This window comes from Elephas maximus, chromosome 3, assembly GCF_024166365.1.
Source record: "Elephas maximus indicus isolate mEleMax1 chromosome 3, mEleMax1 primary haplotype, whole genome shotgun sequence".
In the NCBI taxonomy this organism is placed as follows: domain Eukaryota; kingdom Metazoa; phylum Chordata; class Mammalia; order Proboscidea; family Elephantidae; genus Elephas; species Elephas maximus.
In genome coordinates, this window is record NC_064821.1 from 143,108,364 (window position 1) to 143,129,891 (window position 21,528).

Sequence of the window (21,528 nt, forward strand, 5' to 3'; positions counted from 1 at the left end):
TTCTAAGTGAAACTTTCAATAAACAAGGTATTAAAAGATAACACTAATCATGGGTTTATAATTAAAACAGTAAAAGTTGCCATTAAGAATCCTTTAGTAAGAGAGTCAGTTGTGTAAACATTAATTTAACACAGTATAATAATTGCTATAATTAAAAATGTAAAGGTACAAATGTACCATGGAGGAGATAATGATTGATTGTGTCTGGATGTGGGTATCAGGTATGGAATTAGCAAAGGCTTCACAAAAATCAAAGTACAAATAAAGAGGGAGGATAAGAAAAATTGGAAAAACTCCGAGTAATTTGATTTTGCTAGAATATGAAGAGAGCTGCTGGGTAAGATTTTATAGGTTGTTCAGTGCACAAGGAATACCCAGGCAAGGGCACCAGCTGGCTGAAATCCAGACCAAGCTCCACTCACCAAACAATGGTGTCTTTTGTTGTGCTGCTTCCATTCAAAGCAAGGAGTGCCTTCCTTGAATTTCCACAAGGGTGCTTTCTGCTGCTTCCTGAGCCTCGCACCTGTGCAAGGGCTTCTTTTTATTTCATGAAAGGCACAGTTTGGGCTAGTGGTGACCCTGAACTTGGAGAAATTACAGGAAAAGTAGGAGAAAAGGTCTGTAATTTTTTTTCCATTAGAACACGATATACCTTAAAATACTCAGCTCAGAATTTTAATTTGGGGTATGTAACAGGCATGTGGTTTTTTTAATGGGGTAGGCATGTGGTAGGGATTGTTTGCATATTCAAGTGATAGTGAAGGTCACTTTTCATCATCTCCTTCTGTAAGATCCAATTTTCAACATCTCCCTCCTTAAGAGCCATTATTTCAAAATATTAAAATAATACTTACTCTCCTTTTATTCCTTGAATGAGAGAGCCAATATTTTATATTAATTTGTACTGCTGCAATCACTTTTGCATAATTTTCAGCATAGTTTTACTTGTGTGTGACATTAATGATATTGTTGGGTAATTTCTGTGTTCTGTTGGATCACCTTTCTTTGAATGGACACAAATATGGACCTCTTCCAGTCAGTTGGCCAGATAGCTGTCCTCCAGATTTTTTGGCATAAACGAGTGCTGTATCCTCCAGTGCTGTATCCGTTTGTCGAAATACCTCAGTTGGTATTCTGTCAATTCCTGGAGCCTTGTTTTTGCCAGTGCCTTGAGTGCAGCTTGAACTTCTTCCTTCAGTACCATTGGTTCTTGATTATATGCTGTCTCCTGAAATGGCTGAAGGTAGACCAATTGTTTTTGGTACAGTGACTCTGTGTATTCCTTCCATCTTCTTTTGATGCTTCCTGCGTCATTCAATATTTATACGTTAGAATTTAAAGAATATATAATAATGCATGAGAACTTTGCCTAGTGAGTTCCTCTGTAGTTTGAAACTGAAACTGGAAGTTTGTGATTAAAGGAAGAATTCTGTGTATAACTTAAAAAATAACTTAGTTCTGGTTAAAAATACACTTAACCAGAATGATGAAGTGGGCAGAAAAGTTCTAAGAGTATTATCACGCCACATCTTTCATGTTCCAGGGAAAGAAAATAGAGGGAAAATTAGCTGTATGATTAAATATTCAAATTTAATTGTTAATTGAGGACAAAAATAAAGCATTTTAATTATATAGGTAAATCAAGAACATTCATTAGAGGTATAAATTGGTTAAATTTAGAACATGCATTTAAAAACACAGAAGTAAAAAAAAGTCTTTATCCTGTGGAACCAATCAATAATTAGTTGGCTAATCAAAAAAAATTTTTTTTTTTTTTAAATCTGTTAAAGTGGGGAATTGTGTAAAAGGATATATATGTACTTTGAGCATTACATTTTAAAGTATGTAGATGTTCTTTCTGTTTTTGTTATTATTTTAATGCAGAGCCAAGGCCTTTTTTGAGTTGAATGATTAGAGTTTTATGTTGCTTGCCTACATTTACCTCTTACATATTGTCTACAATTTCTAGTTTTGTTTTTAAAAGTACAGCAAGAACTTCAAGACACGTGCAAATCAATTTTCTTTTTATGGTTTCCCGCAATCATTGTAGTTGTTTTACCCACACCTAATTTGACAACAGTTTATTTTTCGTAACTCACTTTTATCATTGTTGTTATTTGTTGTTAGGTGCCATTGAATTGGCTCTGACTCATGGTGACCCTAGGTACAACAGAATGAAACACTGCCCAGTCCGGCAACATCCTCAAATTGTTGTTATGTTTGAGCCCGCTGTTGCAGCCACTGTGTCAATCCATCTCATTGAAGATATCATTCATTTGAAAATATTATCATATCATTTAAGAATATTCAACTTAGCTTTTATAGAATCAACCCTCTTTTCTCATTTGTATAACTCGTTAATTTACATAATAATAATTTATGTTTACAACGAACAAGAACAGGGTTAGGAATACGCAACTGACCCTGGATAAGCACACAACTGAATGGTGGCAGTGGAAAGGCCACAGACCCCCAAGAATTCTCTGCTGGTTTTAAAGATTCAGCACTCCTTGAATATCATCTTACATCATGTTGCAGAAGAAAAGGAGAAGAAAAGGAGAGGGACCGTTAGGTACGACTTGGTTAAAATAACCTGTAAGAGACCTGGAATCTTTCTTTTCAAAATCACCAAAGAGAAGGCTTAATTTAAATGTTATTAGTTTAGAAAAACACAGATCGTTCAGAAAATTAAGCATGTACTTTGTTCCAGTACTAGCGCAGGAATAAATTTGGTTGCAAAAAAGTAGAGAGAAAAAAAGGCTATATAATATCTCACCATGCCATGTCCTCCTACTGAGAACAAGCTGAGAGAGAGAATACAGGCTAATTCTTTTAAATTCTAATCCCAGGTCAGAAGCTTAGTTTCCCTATAGTTGTCATGGTAGCTCTGAAAAGACAATTCTATAAACATGGTACTTCTTGTCGAATAGAGTCGGTTTAAATGTATGAAAATTATATGCTGAAATACCACTGTTTTGGATATGTTGTTAAAATGATCCTTGGGTCACATCATTATCCTGTGATTCAGAAATATGTATAAAATTCACTATCCCTTAGATGCAATGTTCGTAAACTGCAGTACTTACTACTAGTAGAGGAAGGGGTCGACTATATTTATATGTTGTTGCTATGAAAGTAGTTGTAATGGTAGAAAGATAAGTATTGAGAGACAAAAGAAAAGATAAATAGTAGGTAGGAAGGTAAATAGTAAAAGCATATAAAAAAAATAGGGGTAGAAATTTATATAAATTCAGATGTAGGTATAGAAAAGGAAAAGGAAAAGGAGACCTGCTTTCTTCCAGATGGAATTCATTCTATGAAAATTAAACCTTATGAGAAAATGCAAAGGATAAGAAAGGAGACCTTGGGACATTAAACATAAAAAAATAAAAATAGCAATGTGGTGCAGTATGTTTATAAGTGACTTGAAGAGGGTTACAGAATACTGTTTTCTGACAGCCAGTATTTGAGGTCAACCTTCAATAATAACAACACAAAATAATAATTTTTTTCATGACTGGTTTAATTTCAATGTTTCCATTATATACATCACTTTGCCTGTATGCATGTTCCCAAATGATTTTTTTTCTTACTCAAACTTCATCCTTTATTAAAATAAGTTCTATTCCTGTAAGAAGCATACATGGTAAGGTGACTAATACCATTTGGATTTTTCCGTTTTTGAATCTACATTATTCTTTCTAATTTGTCAGTGCCCCGTGAAAGTAGTTTTTGTGGCAGAATTGCTACGGAGCCTATCCACAACACACACATAAGTATTCTGACATCGTACTAGGTCGAAAGTGACTTTTTTTAACCCTGTAAGCTCATGGAACATAGGTATCTTTTCAGTTTTAGCTTTACAATGTTTTCCAGCTCAACAGTGAAGCTTGTATTTTTAGGAAGGTTATAATGAAGCTTTCTAACAGTTAGTGTGGCTGTAGTCAGTTGTATGTGGTATATGAATATATTTTGGAATAAGATGTTTGTAAAATTCTTCAAAACTCTCATGGATTCCTTGTACTGATGACCTACTTTTCTACTGCTTGAGGTTTTTGTGTATTTTCTTCTGCTTCGATTGAGGCACCAAAAAAAAAAAAAAAAAAAAAAAATCACTAGTTGTGGAGAGAACTCGGTATCTCAGGGGACTGGTAATGAGATACAGAGCCTTTAACCTCTTAGTGACTAGTTCAAATCTGCCCCAGGTCAAGAGTGACAGAAAGTCGTTACCATCTGATGGCAGTTCAATAGGCTATGTGGAATGAATTTGTGTTTTCAGCACCTAGTGAAGGCAGTTTGTGTTACAGAGCCACACAGAGTGAGTACAAACTGGTAGTTGTGATTTAAGTTTGAAGATAAAGGAGAAGTCCAGTTGTTACTAAAGTATTCCATCTGCTTCGAGGGAGCTAAGACTCCTTTTGGTGGATTTGTTGGTAGAACAGCTAGTAGTTAAGCTAGTGTTCTGCCTTTCTTGGCTTGTGATTTGAAGCCATGAGATGTACATCCCTTAGAATCTCTCTGTCATTGTTGGTAATAAGGTAGAATTCAGCATCGCTAAATTGAGTTTTAAAAAGTGATTGCAAAGCCAGATGATGGTTAATTTGTTATGGAATGTTACATCATTCATGTCTACTATTTCTTCAATGCCCTTCTGCATATGTTTTTTAAATGTTTTTTTTTCTTCTTGTTAATCATTTTATTAATTTCATCTACATTTGGGCATATGACTGAACATTTATGGTGGTCTGTTCAGTCTTTCACTTGAGAAATTCTAGGTTATCAACAAGAACAGACAATTGGAAGGACACTTTGAAGATGGGGAGTTTGAAATTGAGCACAGTGCAAAAGGATTGGTGCTATAAAAGCTGATTGAAATAAGCCCATTTATATCAATAACTGAAATCTCTCACCTGCCGTTTTTAGGGTTTGAGATTACGTAAGGGATTTTGGCTTTTGAATATCTTTGGTGAACAGTCAGTTAATTAAAACTTTTTGATATGAGAACTCTTTAAAAGGATTACCTAAAGAGGAAAAAAAAAAAAAAAAAGACATGTTTATACCTGAGAGGTTTACAAAATCACAACCTTTTCCTAATAATTGAATCTTTACTATTTTATTTTATACAGGTCTCAATGATTTTCTACAGCAGTCTATACTCTTGGGTTGTAAGAATTTGAAAGCATTTTCTAATAATTTTTTGATGTGAAAATAAAACTCAAAAGATGGTAAAAACATTGTCTCGTGAGAGATTTCTGCTCTGAACGAAGATGAACATTTGCTAAAATTGTAACAGTCAGAGATTAAAAAAAAACAAACTTATAAGAACTTATCCATATCCAAGGCACTCTGTAACTTAAAAGACCTTCAGTGCCAACTTTGAATAACAAGACACTTGTTATCATTATCACTGCTTAAAATTTTACTTAATTCCAACATCTTCAAAGGCACTTTGCCCAAAAATATACCAGTGGTTTCTCCAGTATCTGAAGAACTATGATTTGAGAATTAGAAATTTAAATTGCACGGGCCTAATATTAGAGTATTTCCGTTACCCTTTGCAGGTTTTGAGGCAGCTTATTCGACCTTACAGTCTCACCAGGAAGCTAATGGGAAAGCCTTGCAGCAATCTTCACAGGAAAGTTTCCAAATGTCAAGTGTCATCTTTCCAGCTGTTAGATGAATGGGTAGCCAAGAGGCATTTATTTGGGTGTGCAGCCCCTGTGAAATCTGGGTGAGGCAGGAGAAAAGGCTATAATTTGGTGGCTAGTTTACCAGCATTGGTACAGTTGCTAATCTCTAGCCAGGCAAATACTTCATTTTGTTGTTTAATGATTGACAGCCAACTTCAGTGTTCTTGTACCAAGAAAATGAAAATGCCTTAAAAAAAAAAGAAAAAAGCTTCATTGATAGTGTTGTAGTAATTTTTGAATCCTTAACAGCTTCAGATAAAAACAATCCAGTCAGATGCTCTGGCTTCTTCTCTAAATCCTTCACCAATGGGAGGAGGTAAAGCTTTTCAAGCGACAACTGTATTAAACTCTTGAGACCCTATCGAAAAAGTGTCCTTCAGTTTAAGATATATTACAAGTTCTTTAATTCCTATGTTAAGGGAAGATTGATATAAATCATTGGCCACTGTCAGGTTGAAAAACAATGAATATCAATAAAAAGGTAGTTTTAAATCATAATGGATTCAGCTGCAGACAGTGATAGCTTCCAAAAAATAGTATTGAAATATGTCATGGCTAAATGCTGTTTCCATGCCAGGATCATAGCACTGTGATGACTTAAGCCCAATTTCTCACTGGGAAACTGGCCCTTTACTGAATTAGAATCAGAAGTGCATGTGATCTCCTTTTATTCCTTGAAATGGAAAATAAGTAAAGTCAAATGTGCTTAGAGTTACTGAAAAGATGAAGTCCATTTCAACTGCTTATCAATACACATACAATACACTATATAGTATTCTCTGTAGAACTGGCCTCCTTGATGGTACATTCAGGTTAATTTGTGGCATGTTCCCTGGCTAATATTTTTAAATTATTATACATCTGAGACCTGACACTTTTTCTGTTAAAACTTCTTTTTGTAATAATGTGCAGCTTTTGGTGTATGAAGGGAGATTTATATTTTATAACACCTTTATATGTTGTAAAAGGAAATCAAGGAAAAAATGAAAAATGAGCCAATACCTAATGGAGCTATCAAAACAAAACTATTGAGATGGTGATAGGGGAAGAAAATACCATGACTAATAAGTAATTTTAATGCCTTTTATTGACTTTGTATAGGGTTCCAAACCTTTATTAAATGGGAGCGTTTGACCTGAAAAGTAATTTAAAATGAAATTGTCTCCATAAAGGCAGAATATTTCCTTACCAATACAGCAGTAGATTGCTACTTCAGGCAGAGATAGCTCAAGATTAGAATGAGTAGAAAAATAACTCAGAAAAATCTGATCCATGCCATATGAAACCTGACCTCAGTGTGTTTTGCTAGGGTATGAAAGGAATTAGTCACTGCAGTGTCTTTGGTCCAAATAGGCTATATTGTTGTTGTGTGCTGTCAAGTTGATTCTGACTCATAGCGACCCTGTAGGATGTAATAGTAGAATTGCCCCATAGGGTTTCCTAGGCTGTAATCTTTACAGATCACCAGGTCTTTTCTCCTACAGAGCTGCTGTTGGGTTCGAGCCACCAATCTTTTGGTTAGCAGCCAAGTGCCTAACCGTTGCATCACCAGGAGTCCTTAAATAGGCTATAAAACCAAATAAAAAAACCACCACAGTCGAGTAGATTTTGACTCATAGTGACCCTATTGGATAAAGCAGAACTACCCCGTAGAGTTTCCAAGGAGCTGCTGGTGGATTCAAACTGCCGACCTTTTGGTTAGTAGCTGTAGCTCTTAACTACTATGCTGCCGGGGTTCCAAAAAAGGCTATAGGTTTTATGAAATTCATGACAAATCTCATATGCCCTGAGGCGGCTAATGATGCTATCACAGTACAATGGAAAGCCGAAAACCTTTAGTTTGGTGGTACACATCCAAATGCAAACTAACCCAATTGCAAATTTTGATCAGAATTGTGTTCCCCTATATTCAGTGATTTAGTTAAATTGAGTCTTACACAAGTTGTAAAGGATCAGATTGGAAAATATCTGGATACATGTGGTGAAATGGAAGCCTAAAAGTCAAGAGGCCTGGGTTCAAGTTCTGGCTTAATTAAGCATTAAGGGGCATTTGGGAATGTCGTATTACCTTTATAATTAGGCTATCTCAATTATGGCTGTAAAACAACACAGTGTAGTCGGAGGTGGAATTCTCAGCTCAAGCACTTAGCAATTTTTTTTTTTTTTTTTTGAATTTCAAATGTGTTAGAGTCTTGCTGTTTTTATCCACAGAAGGGACAGAACTATTAAAAAAAAAAAAAAAAACTTTGTATAATTCTAAAAGCTCCAAAATATGTAAAATACAGAATTTGATTTATTGAATACCTATTATGGGTTAATTGTCTTTTCAGGGACCTAGCATTCACATTATACTCAAAATTACCTCTGGTTTAAGCATTTTCCTCATTTTACAAGTTAGAACACCTATGCTGAAGTTGCTTAAGGTGGATATGGCTCTCGTGATCATTTGATTCAACTACTTAACATATTGGTTATGAAGCTGAGAAGAGACTTTAACTGAATAAACTCAATTAGCAGGGTAATTCACTCGAGAGAATACAACAATAATAAAACTATCTGAAAGGGCTTTAAAATACATGTGTAAATAATCCTGTAGTGGCTTGTGTGTTGCTACCATGTTGGAAGTTATGCCACTAATATTTCAAATACCATCAGGGTCACCCATGATGGAGAGGTTTCAGCATTTTCCAGACTGAGATAGACTGGGATAAAGTCCTAGTGATCTATTTCTGAAAATCGGCTAGTGAAAACCCTATGGATCATGAGAGAATATTGTCTGATATAGTGCTGGAGGATGAGCCCACTTGCTGGACGACCTACACAATAGCCACAACAATGAACTCAGATATACCAATGATCATGAAGATGGTGCAAGACAGGGCAGTGTTTCATTCTCTTATACATAAGGACACCATGAGCTGGAGCCAACTCAAGGGCAACTAACAACAACAGGAGAACGTCAAAGAGATAAAGACAGGAATAACATATGTGAAACTGGTCAGGAGAAATGTAATGCCTTTCTTAAGGTCTTGAAACTAGGTAATAGCAATACATGGACTAGAACCCAAGTTATACAATTGCCTAACCTAGTGTTCTTTTCAATAACTATCTTCGTTTTCCTTGTGGTATTCACTTTGATTGGACTCAGAGCAGGTGGAAGGGAGAACACATAGGTAAGTCCTTGCGAGTCATCAGGACTATAGAGATGAGAGCAATGATATTTGACATATGTAATTTATGCAACCAGTTCTCAATCACCTTACTTTATTTTTAGACCCCATCCTATGTATTGTATGCTCTCTATATGCCAGGTAGTATCCCATGGGAGCGTAGCCTCCAATTTGATTTTTTGTCAGTTTTGTTCACTGTGGTATCTCTGGTGCTTAGAAGAGTACATACTTCATAGTGGGTGATTAGTTATTAAAATGCCTGCCTTATAGTGGACACTTGTTAAATGTTGTTGAGAAATTGAATATGCTAAGAAAATGTTTTAGCTTATGGGCACATGAGCTTTAAAAAGCAATATTTACAAGTTTACTTGGCTCATTGGTAATGGATATCACCTTAGGTTTCTAAAAGATCTGGGATTTGCTGATGGGGTAGCATTTACATGAAAACAGAAGGATGCCAGTTCGTGCTGGTGCTTTACACCTTCCAATCATCCTTCACAATCGTTGTCATTGTTCTTATTTTAAAGATTAGAAAATGAACTTTAAAGAGGCCTAACTGACCTGTTCAGAGTAACAAAGCTGCCAAGTGACCTCTGAGCTACTACCCTCATTTTCTCCTTGTATGCTATCCCCACTCCAGCCTATTCCCAAAAGTTCTCCTCCCAGAAGTACGAGGGTTAATAGGTTACCGGAAAAACAGGTATTGGCTGGTAGGTTGTTGACTTACAATTTTGAACTTTTTATTCCAAGTCTTAATATTTAACATCACTGCTGTCACCTTTCTTAAATGTCAGCTCCTTTTATTTACCCTCAGCACTCTCACCTTGAGCATACTGGCTCCTTTGTGTTACATGGATTTGCTGTCAGGCACCACCCTGTGCTGGCCACCAGGCTTTTCTTACTCTAGTCATTGACATCTTGTTAGCGGTGTCACCACCTTTGCCCCTGGGTCTGTGAATACGGCAATTGTTACTTTCTTGATTGACACTTTTGAAAATTCATCAACATGTTATTTATTATATTTTTGGAACTCCTAGCTAACTTACAAGCCATTTTTTAAAGTTAATTCACTATTTTATCCTTTGAGCAGACCCTTTGGATTGTTTGAAATAAGGTCTCTAAGTAATAGCCTATGTGTTATTTCCTTAACTTTGTATATTACAATCAGTAGAATGTAAAAGAAACCAATGCTATTGCTGTAGTTCAGTTGATAAGCAAATTGAACCATTAATTTCAAAGACATAAAGATTAAACCAAGAAGTTGTTGATATTTGCATGACTGCTCTGTTCACCTCGTTCTAAAATCTGTTCCGATCAAAGAAGCCTTCCATGGCCACCCATACAAACTGTTCCTGCCCCCAGCGACCCGGCTCCCTAACTTATATACTCTGTATTCTATTTCTGAGAAGTTACTTAAACTCACACACACACATACACACACACACACACATATGCATTGTTGTCTGTCTCCTTCCTGCCCCACCATCACCCTGTAACATGAGATCCATGAGACTAGAAAATGTGCTTTGGTTATTTCTCTGCTCTTAGCACCTGGACACAATGCCTGCCGTATAGTAGACACTCAATAAATACTGTGGAAACATTGAATGTGCTTGGGAAACATAGGTCATAGGGCACATGGTTTAGGGAACAGATTTTACAAGTTGACTAGTCTCACTGGTGATACTACCTTAGGTTGCTAAAATAGTTGGTACTTGGTGATGGGAGTAGAGTTTACATGGAAACAGAAACATGACAAAGAGCATGCCAGGAAGAGAGAATAGGAACTGCAAACACCCAGGGAAAGAGTGGATTGGAGCAGAAGGCAAGGAGAGCAGAGAGACCAGTAAGATATTTTCCTGGTAAGAGATAGTGATAGCAATGAGAATGGATAGAAGTGAATGAAATCATATATTTTAGAGATAAAATCATTAGATTTGCTGGTGGAATAGAAATGGGAAATGAGAGAAGAGATATCAAGAATTGTACGTAGATATTTTGGCTTAAACTGGATGGGTGATAGTATCATAAAACAAATGGGGAAAACTGGGTGAGGAATAGTTTTTTGTTGTTGCGATGGAAGAAATTTCTGTATGATACTACCTTAATTTGCTAAAGAGTTGATAGCTGGAGGTGCCGTTAGAGTTTAGATGGAGAAAAAGGTCACATGGATTTGAGTTAATTTCATTTAATTTTCTAGCCTTACTCTGTGCTCAGGTTACAGATATTATGGTCAATGGTCAATGTGAATATAGTCCTTTAAATAAGGGAATAAAATAGGATCATTGTTTTTTAGAAAATTTTCTATAGCCTCATATCTTTTCTAAAATTTTCATTACAAGTAATAATTCCTCAAAATGGAGAAATGGAATCTGATTTTGTGATATAATTGTAATCACTATACCTAGGTCTTTCTACTTTAAAAGCAGTTAATCCAAATTAATTTTTACTTTGTAAGTTTTTTTCTCCCTCAATAGATATTTCTTCAAAGTGCATAGTAACTGAGCTTGAGTTAATTAATACATTAATCCAGCCTATGAGTTAATCTAGCCATAAGTAGCTACACAATGTTATTTATTCTTTGCCTTAAAATAATCTTAGAATGGATGCTCTAGAGCAGCTGCACCCCAAGATAGAGGCCATTCTATTTATATCACAGTGAAAGATAAATAAAATGAGCGAGTGAAAGCTCTTTGATGATTTTAAATTGGATGGGACATAGTGGTATTTTCTTTTTTTAATCAAATATAACACTACTGATAGTCTTCCATTTAATAGCACTTTTTTAAAAAAAATTTAATTCTAGTAAAGTAAATTAGGAAAAAATACAATTGGGATAATAATTATGATGCAAATTCATTTTCCCCAATAACCTAACCATTATCCATGCAGATTTATCTGCCTATATTTCTGTAACCCAACCAGTTATAGTAGAATACCAGCAGTAAAGAGTAATAGTATAAAAACAATAGACCATTGTAGTTTAATATTGTATTTGTTTTTATTTCCATTCTCAAATGAAAGGTGCTGTGATTGATTTTTTAATAATACCTGGATGGCATATACTTTTGATTTTATTTTTCATAATTGATTTTTCAGTGTGTGTTTATCTCTATGATGTGTGTGTATTCAGTCAGCGTGCGTGTGTGTATTCAGTCAAATCATCATGAATAACTTTCAGGCCAGTTTCCTATTTTGAGGATATTAATACTTTAGAAAAATAATGTTTATGTAGATGGGGGCAGCTTGATATAATGCAGTAAGTGCAAGTGTGAATTCGGGTCTTACTGTACAATTTATTAGTCGCTTACCTTAATTTCTTTGAGACTGCCTGTCCTCATCTGCAATAGGAGAGTAATATGCCTAACATAAAGAGTTGTGATCATGAAGAGAGAAGTAGAAAACACCTATCACTGGGTCTAGCATAGTATTGTTTGAAAATAGACGATGCTTATACGCCTACCTTGATGATTTTGAAAATAAAGCAAGTATCTTATTTTTGTAGTAGTCCTTGGTATTTGCACAACATATTGATATTTGTCAATGCTGATATTTTATAAACAGATAAAGAGCCATAGCAGTACTTTTTGGAGTATCTGCCCAGATTACAACAACACTTCATTCTTTTGAACAGGTCCCCAGTAGCCATTTATTTGAATAAGGTTGACATATAACACAACTGAGCCAAGCCAGAATGCCTCACATGTGAATTAGGAATTAGGAAGAGCGTTCACATGGCTAGAGGACTGGTTCTCAACTGATGCACAGTGCAATCGCTTGAGGAATTAAAACAAAAGCAAAAAACCAAAAAAAGCTAATGCTTGAGCCCCACTCTCAATGATTCTGATGTAATTGGTATGGAGTCTGGCCTAGATGTTACAGTTTTTAAAACTTTAAACATGTTTCTAAAATGATTGGGCTGAAAAATAAAATATCAACTTTAATGGTATATGTGGGCGGGGTAGGGTAAGCATTCTGGATAAAGGAGCAGAGGAAGCCAGTTGATGGAGAGAGAATAAAACAGATGTATATGGAAGAGTAGAGATGTATCTTATGGCTTGCCGCAAGGGTTTCTGGCCCTCCTGAGGCTCAGCTGCATTCCCGCTTGAGTTTCATGAGATCCTTTTGTACTCTCACAGTAATCATCTGATGCTAGTTTCTGTTACTTGCCACCAAAGGAGTGCATTCTAAGCCACTAGTCAAAAATCAGGAGGAAAGAAAAAAATACTTTATGTTAGGCTGGTCCTTGGAAAAATTGTGAGGTTGCTAAAATTTTCATGTCACTTTATATAATTGAATTATAGAATGTACATACATATCCGTATCTTTATCTGTATAGGTACATTTACGGAGTAACTTAATTGCCCTGAGGAGTTACTTACCTTTACCACTAGATGGCTCTTTTGAGAGCTGTTCCTACCTTCAGTGGTCTTCCAGAGGTTAGAGTTGAACGTTACTCTACGTTGGAATCATAGACATTTTATATATCTGGAGAAAAGCTTATGATTATTTCATTTAAACTCATTGTCATCTTACTGGGAACTGATGTAAAAAGAGGTTAAGTATCTAAGGTCATTAGTATGTTATATTCAATGTATATTATAAGGATCTTTCTGCCAAGTCTTTTGCTAGGTGTTGATATTAAATAGGAGACACATACATGTAACCAAACAAGTGCAAAGTGTGATGAGGGAATAACTTTGTTTGTGGGGAGCCAGGGAAGTTTCCTAGTGGAAATGACACCATGGCTGACTATTGAAGTATTAGTTGGAATTCTCAAAGCAGACACACCAGCAGGAACAAAATTTTCAGACCAAAAAAAAGTCAACAGGCATAGATATGTTAATGAGATTGTCTTGTTTGAGAAATTATAAGTGATTTAATGAACTGAAGAATAAGATGTTGTGAAGAAGTGTAGGAGATGAGTTTAGCTAAACAGGAGGAGTGGGAGACAAGCCAGATCACAATTGGGATTATATAATGCTAAAGAGTTTATGTGTTAATCTGTGGGTAGTAATGTGCTTTGAAGGGATTTGCAGATAGAAATGAAATGAGAAAATTTAAGTGTAAGCCATATAAATTTGAGAACTCTCATGGTCTATAGTTGTGGAGTTGATTTTTAAAATTTGGATGGAAAGTGACTAAAATCTTTAATCTCCTCAAAACAAAAAAAAAAAAGAAAAGAAAAGGCCAAGGTGGAGGGGGCAAATTTTTTAAAAAGTCATCCTCATGCATTTGTCTTGTGTCTCACATGTCTGACAATGGCTTCTAAAAAATAAATATTACTTTTTATCTTTACACTCTAAAAGTCTGCTGGACATCAAGTCTTACCTTTAGTCTGTTTTTACAACTCCTTCCTTCTCTGATGCTCTTCATTCCTTCTCTCAGGTATTACCTTACGCTTTTTTGCTTCTGTGACTTTCTTTCAGTTTTTCCATTATGTATATTTTGAACAACCTGAAAAGGCCTGCTAATGTCCAGATTATAAGATCATCTCTGCTTTAGAAAGGGAAGGGAAGGGGCGAAACTGCATGTACCTAAAACTGAAGTTCTTGTATTGAACCCTTTCAACTATGGTAACAGATTCCTCAATTTCAGAGCATATAGGTAAATGAGATACCCAGCTGTGCTGGTTAAGGTTGTGTGTCAGTTTGGCTGGGCTGTGATTCTCAGTGGTTTGGCAGTTATACTGTAGTTTGGCAGCTATGTAATGATGTAATCACCTCTGTAATGAAAACATATATAATGTAATCACCTCCATGATGAGATTTGTTATGAACAGCCAGTCAGTTGAAAGAGAGTTTTCTTGGGGGTGTGGCCTGCATCCAATTTAGGTGGACTTGCTGGCAAAGCTCTCTGGCATTTGCTCACTCTGGATCCTGCAGCTGGCTCCTGTCTATCTGACCTCCATTTCTGGGATATTGAGCTAGCAGTGTACCTGTGGATCTTGGGATTTGTCAGCCTCCACAGCCTGTGAGCCAGAGTCCTGCTGTCTTACCTGCCAATCTTGGGTTTACGAGTCAATAGAAGCCTCCAGCCTGACTTACGGACATGGGACTTTATAGCCTCTACAGCTGCATGAGCCATTTCCTTGAAATAAATCTCTCTCTATATATATTTATATGCTTAACAGGTTTTGTTTCTCTAGAGAAACCAGCCTAAGACACCAACAGAGGACAACTAAGATATTTTGTATTAAAAATTGCTGTAAAGAAAAGATTGTTTAGCTGGGCAGGGGAGGGGAAGCAATTTGGAAAGTATATAGTAGTTCTTTAAAAAATATTTGAGGGTTGCCATATGGAAAAGTGACTTTATTTATCTATATCTTTACTGAGGGCCAAAATACCTTCAAGAGTAAGGATTATATATATATTTTTTTCTAATTCCAGTGGTGATAGTAATTGGTCACTGCCCTCAAGGAGCTTATGTTCTAGTTGAAGAAATGGATAAGTAAATCAAAATGTAAAGTCCAATATGATGAATACTGAGGTAGAGGCATATTTTAAATTGCAGTGTAGCAGAGAGAAGAGTCACCTACATCAAACCAGGTCATGGAGGTTTGTAATGAAACTTCTCAGGAAATGTATGCTTGTATGAGTTGAAATTAGAAGAATGATTAAGAGTTTAAGGGATTAAAAAGTCTTGGAGTTGTATTTTAGGCAAGTGGAAATGTATAAGAGAATATATGACATGTGTAACAATTTGATAACCTATCTGTAATTTTAATTTTGTGGTTGATTGGGTCGATACCTTTATTTATTTTTTTCTGTATTTAAGTTCTAGGTTAGCAGGACCTTGTCTGCTTTGTTCACCTCTGTATTTGAAAATAAATACTTGCTGAATAAATAAATGAATGAAATCTGTTCCATATGAATGTTAAGAAATGAATCTTGCTAGGTATTTTGAAGTCCTAGTGGTGCAGTGGTTAAGAACTCAGCTGCTAACCCAAGGGTTGGCAGTTTGAATCTCAATGGGGCATTTCTACTCCGACCTATAGGGTCGCTATGAGTCAGAATCAACTTGAGGGCAATGAGTTTGGGTTTTGAGGTATAGTGGCACAACATTATTGCAGCAACCAGTATATGACATGCAAAGGAATTTGAACTTTGTTTCCTGAAAGATATGGAAAAGTTTTAAGCATGCTGGTGCTTAAACATATAACCAGATATTTTCAATATAATGAATAAATTTAAAGAATTTTATTTTTGTATGCCTTAGGGGTGAACCAGTTAAAATATTTTATCTTTTTTGACCAGATAGCCCTTCAGAATGGGGAATTTTTGAGTAAATGAAAAAGAAATATATGGAATGTCAAAGATACAGAAGCAGGGAAGCACAAAATATTTTTGAGGAGGAATGATTGAAACCTTTTACTTCTGAGGGGTAGCTTATGGACATTAGCCAACAAGACAGAAAAAAATATGTATATATCTATTTTGGCTTTGTCATTAACTGAGTAACTTGTGTTCACTTAACCTCCTTTGCCTTAGTTTCCTCTTTGTAAAATAAAGCTTTGAAGGTGCATCAACCCTTTGATCGTTCTAGTTCTAAGTATTTTTATCTCTCTGAATAATAATAAATATACCTGAAAAGACTGACTAGGACAATCAGTGGAGGACACTAAAGAGCAGGCTCTTTACCTTGGTCTTCACTTAACAGGCTTTAAAGTTTCACTTAAAATTTTTTTTTAACTATATCTTTGATTTTATTTATCTCATATGAATTATGTTCATTATCACATATATAAAGAATATAATAAGCAAACATTTAAAAATCAAAAGTCATCTAACATCCCAAATCTGAGAGATAACTCTGGTGTTTAACCTTCATGACAGATTGATGAGTCTGTTTACTGAAAACGTTGGACTTACATAAAATGTTAACCCACTTTTTTCACTTAGTACATGATATACATTCTTTCACATCTGTACATTTTTTTCTTCTGTGTCATTCCGAATGGAGGCATAGCATTCCTTTTTACAGTTGTGTCATTATGGAACTAATCCCCCTTGTTCAACATTCAGGTTGTTTTTCGCGCCTGTTATTGACTAGCACTATTGGATGACTGGAAAAAATAGTATTGTCAGAAACTGAAAACCTGGACAGTGATTCTTTTCCGGGGAATATGATGAGGCACATTTTGGATGGATCGATCTGAAGGAACAACACAGCATCCATTTCCAAAGGGTCTTAAAACCTGTTGGAAATCTGAATGTAGAGGATGAGATTAGGATTTGGGAGGAATTAATTCTGTGGTGAGAACTGAAGTTTGAGATGTGGGAGTTTCCTGAGCAAGGGTTCAGAGAGGGTATAGGCTTTTAAAGCTCAAAAAAGGAAATGTATGTTAGGGTGTGGGTATGTTATGAGGTTGAACGGACCAGGTCGTTGTAGCACTACCTTATGGCACAAAGACAAAACAAAAATTGCCCCGTGTGTGCTCAGTATGAAGACTGCCTATTCCAAGCGAAGCTTTTAGGTTATTTCCATACACACACACATATATATACATCGGTACCTAGCATTTTTGTCAATAAAAGAAAAAAATATTTTATAAGAAGCTGTATTTCTCCTTTTAAAGAGTTCTCTCTGTGTGTATTTATTTCTTGTTGTTTGATTTGCTTCTTTTGGTTTGTTCTTTTTGATTGTGTTAAAGCTTGAAGAAAATCTTACAAAGTTTGTCCTTATCATTTCCTTTCTAAGTATTAAGGTAGAAGCCTCCGTCAGATCTCCAGAGCAATGCTTAGTTTTTTTGAAACTACACAAATTAGGAAATGCTAGTTGAACTATAAATACGTATCTGCCTTCTCCATCCTTGGGTTGTTGCCTAATGCTATATATAGTTACAGTTATGAACAAACTAAAATTCAGCTCTAAAGGTGAAGGAAAGTAGATATTTCAAGACAAAACCATAAAATGAGAAGAAAGCATATTGTGTCATTCCAAATATGGGGCTGTGTATATTTCTGCTATCAGTATTAGGCAGAAGCTTGCCCAATATTGTTTACAAGAGTCCTCAAATCGGAAAGGTGTATCTTTATTTTTCCCAGTATTAATCAACTCCTGCTGCCAGGAAATTCTTCCTTAAAGTAAGCTAAAGCTTGCTTGATTCAATTTAAATCATGATTACACAGAGCTAAGAAAATACCGTTGAGGGTGGTTTCTCTTCCACACCCATTGTAAGTATCCACGTGAATACACACACTGCCCCCCTACCCCCAACACAGGCACATCAAATTACAGGTCTCAAATTATCCCCCATTTCCCTACCTTATACATGATAGCTTTTGTTTTTGTTGGTAATCATTTTAATAGTATCTCAGTCCTGTGTGAGGACAGGAGAAATTATGTTCACAACAGCACTGACCAATATTTAGAAATGTGCTCCGAAGCCCAGGATACCCCTGGCAGAAGGTGTCTACCATAACTGAAGCCCAGACGCCATCAGGCACTTTTTCGCAGGTACCAGAGACACATTAGTCTTTCAATTGACAGATTTGATGCCTTTTTACATATTAAGTGTATTTTGCTTTGCATTATAAATGGTGGAGGGCCAGAAACAATTTCTATGCAAGTCGTGGCAATCTTTATCTACACAGGACACACTCCTGTAAAATTAAAGTTCTGCTCAAATAACTTTTTTTTCTGAGTGATGAGTCACAAGAGAAAGAATTTCTTACTTTTGAATTAACGCATATCCATTCAGTAACCACTGTGACTGAAAAAATTCATCCTTTTTATATTTTCCAGTATTATTTGTCTTTCAGAGATAAATAGAGAGAGGAAGGGAGGGAGGGAGGGGGAGCGGGAAGGAAACATTGGAGAGAAGGAAGGAGGGAGGGGAAGATCTTTACAAATGAAAGGCCTGATGAGATCTTTAATAACATTTAGCAAGCACCTACTATGCTTCTGTGTGCTGTGCACTTTGCATGAGAGTTTTCATTTAATCTCTCCAATAATCCTGTGAGCAGCATGGTGACAGTGACCATTTAAGAAAGGAACATGTAGAGTTTTGAGTGGCAGTTGAAGGTCTTGACACTAAATGTTTGGTACCTGGTTGGTTCCTGGAAAAAAAAAAAAAAAAACAAAACCATCTCTCATGCACCTGAGTACATTACCCACTTTCCAAATTAGATGTGCCCGTGTGGTTTATACTCTCATGCATTTTCCAGTGTCTCTATGAGGTAGAAATTAGGCAACGAGTATTCCTGCTGCCACACTGAGAACTGCTGAGGAGAAAAGACAAGGACATGTCAAGTGGCTTGCCTTAGATCATATAAACAGTAGTGAGATTACTGGAAATTGAATTTAGGCCTCCTGACTTGCCGTTGTCCATGTCTCTGAGCTCTAAAGACGTTTCCACGAATTAAGTACAAAGGGTTAATGGAAGCTAGGAGGTAAATTGTAAAATTATTCCCTCTCGTGTTTGAATCTCTTGTGTTTGTATGTTTTAAACAGATGTTTTCGTTGGTTTATTTAATTGATTTTACTTCTGCTAACACTCTCCATACTGCCTTTTAGATCAGAAAAGGATGATATTATATGAATTTGGTTCACTGCTGACTTGTTGCCAGGTTTCATCATTGTAAACAGACCGATTTAATCTATATTGATTCAAACGCTGTGTTGAAGCGATTTTTATAAGAGATTATATGGACAAATCAGATGTGATGCAAGAGCAATTATTGGCTGTTTGTGTTTTGCAGTCACAATATGGAGCTTCGGTTTCTGCCAAACCTGAACTACCCCTCTTTTGCACTCCTATTGATCTGGTGGACATTAGCGTGGAAATGGCTGGAATGAAGTTTACAAATCCTTTTGGTCTTGCTAGTGCAACTCCAGCTACCAGTGCATCTATGATTCGAAGAGCGTTTGAAGCTGGATGGGGTTTCGCTGTGACCAAAACTTTCTCCCTTGATAAGGTAAGAAAATATTTTTAAAGTCATCTTTACATGCCTATCATGCACTTTAATTAGGGAATGCATACTATACTGGAAAGATTTTTTTGACCAAGAAATGATAGTTATTAAACTATTTGACTACACTGGAAAGACAAATGAGCACTTTATACACAAATGCCTGTTTGAGATCTTTTTAACATTTAGCAAGCACGTACTGTGGTTCAGAGTGCCATGTACTTTATATAAGTGTTTTCATTGGATCCTCCCAATAATCCTGTCAGATACCACCATTACAGTGATTATTTAAAAAAAAAAAAAAAAGTAAATTTACAGTTTTGTATGTTAGTTGAAGATTTTGAGATTAACAATTTGGACCTGTTTGCTTCCTGAAAAAAGAAACTCCCCTCATGCACACGAGTACATTATTCAGACATAAGTTTTTTTCCTTTCTTTCCATGCCTTCTGTCCCATGGCAGAAGAGGAGCATATATTTCTCATTGTATATGGTTTCAAGAGTGTCACAAACATAAATATTACAAAAGTGACTATTTCATTTAATAATTGCAACCCCATGAATTCCTATTTTGATGTTCTTTTTTTGTGATTTTGGGATGTGTGTGAATGAAGACGCTTGAACTCAGAGAGACAGTGGATTTGTTTTGCATAAAATTCTGTGATCTAACTCATGTCAAAAGGAATCTTTCAGTGTAATTTGTTGGTGCTGGTTATGAATAGGTTTCTTTTTGAACTTTTGAATGCAGAAACTTTCTCCAAAATACATATACCTTGGGAGTCATGTGGCATTGTGACTTTGTACTCACACCAGAAGTGGACACACTAAGTAGAAAATGAAGTCTATATTGAAGTTGAGATTCATTCATTCTTTAAAGTACACAATGCATATACATTCTTTAAAGTACACAATGCATATACAAAATATTTTCACAGAAGCAAGTGCATGTTTTCAAAGATTCCATTCTTAAAGGATTTTGAATTAGAAAAGAACAGCAGAATTAAGCATTCTTAGACCCTTTACTGATAACATTTTAAATGCTAAACCTATTGATGTATTTAGTACTAACCGGTAGTTAGTAATAATTAATGTATAAGAATGTATGAATTTAGTGGCTAAGAAAAGGGTGTCATTATTTAAATCAGCCTAATCCTTAGGCAAAGAAAATACTAGAGAACAAACACGCCCCATTAAGCACTTTCCTTCTTTCTTTCTCCTCTTACTAGGATCAATAGCCGGCATTATTATGGCTAAAACATTATGGCTGTCTTACTCTGACAGCCTTCCAGGATGCTACATGTAAGAGTGGTGAAGAAAAATCTAGAGACTCCTCATGAGTGTGGAAGCCACTGCATGAAAAAAAATCAGATTTTTAAGTAGCCAAGTAAAGGGATGTTATTCCTTTCAAATAATTAGGCTAAAATTAAAAAAAAAAAAAAAAAAAACTTCCATTAAACAAAGTGCAAAAATGAATAGAGAATACTGGCTTCCGCTTTAGAATACCATGAGTCAATTGTTTACAACCTGTGTAGAATTTTGGTGGTGTATTTGCCTTTGTTTCAATTCATCCTGTGAAGCTGTAATCAGATGGTTAATCTGTTGGGGGAAAACTGAGTCTCAGATAGTATTTAAAGACTATGTATTTGTTGTTCTATTTTAAAAATTTATATGTAAACAGTTTTAGGTGGCTAATGGGGGACATGTGAAGAATCGTAGCCAAAAAATAAAAGTGCTTGCTTTGAATTTGCTGTTTCTTG

General features: G+C 35.7%; 1 protein-coding gene across 4 annotated transcripts in view; it reads left to right on the plus strand.

The window, feature by feature from the left end:
* DPYD (dihydropyrimidine dehydrogenase) overlaps positions 1-21,528 on the plus strand; it is a 981,230-nt gene that overhangs the window by 453,781 nt on the left and 505,921 nt on the right. For all 4 annotated transcript variants that reach the window (XM_049875731.1, XM_049875734.1, XM_049875732.1 and 1 more), the window contains one exon: positions 19,564-19,779. In XM_049875731.1, the coding sequence (XP_049731688.1) occupies positions 19,564-19,779 (216 nt within the window). The remainder of the gene's footprint in view (positions 1-19,563; positions 19,780-21,528) is intronic.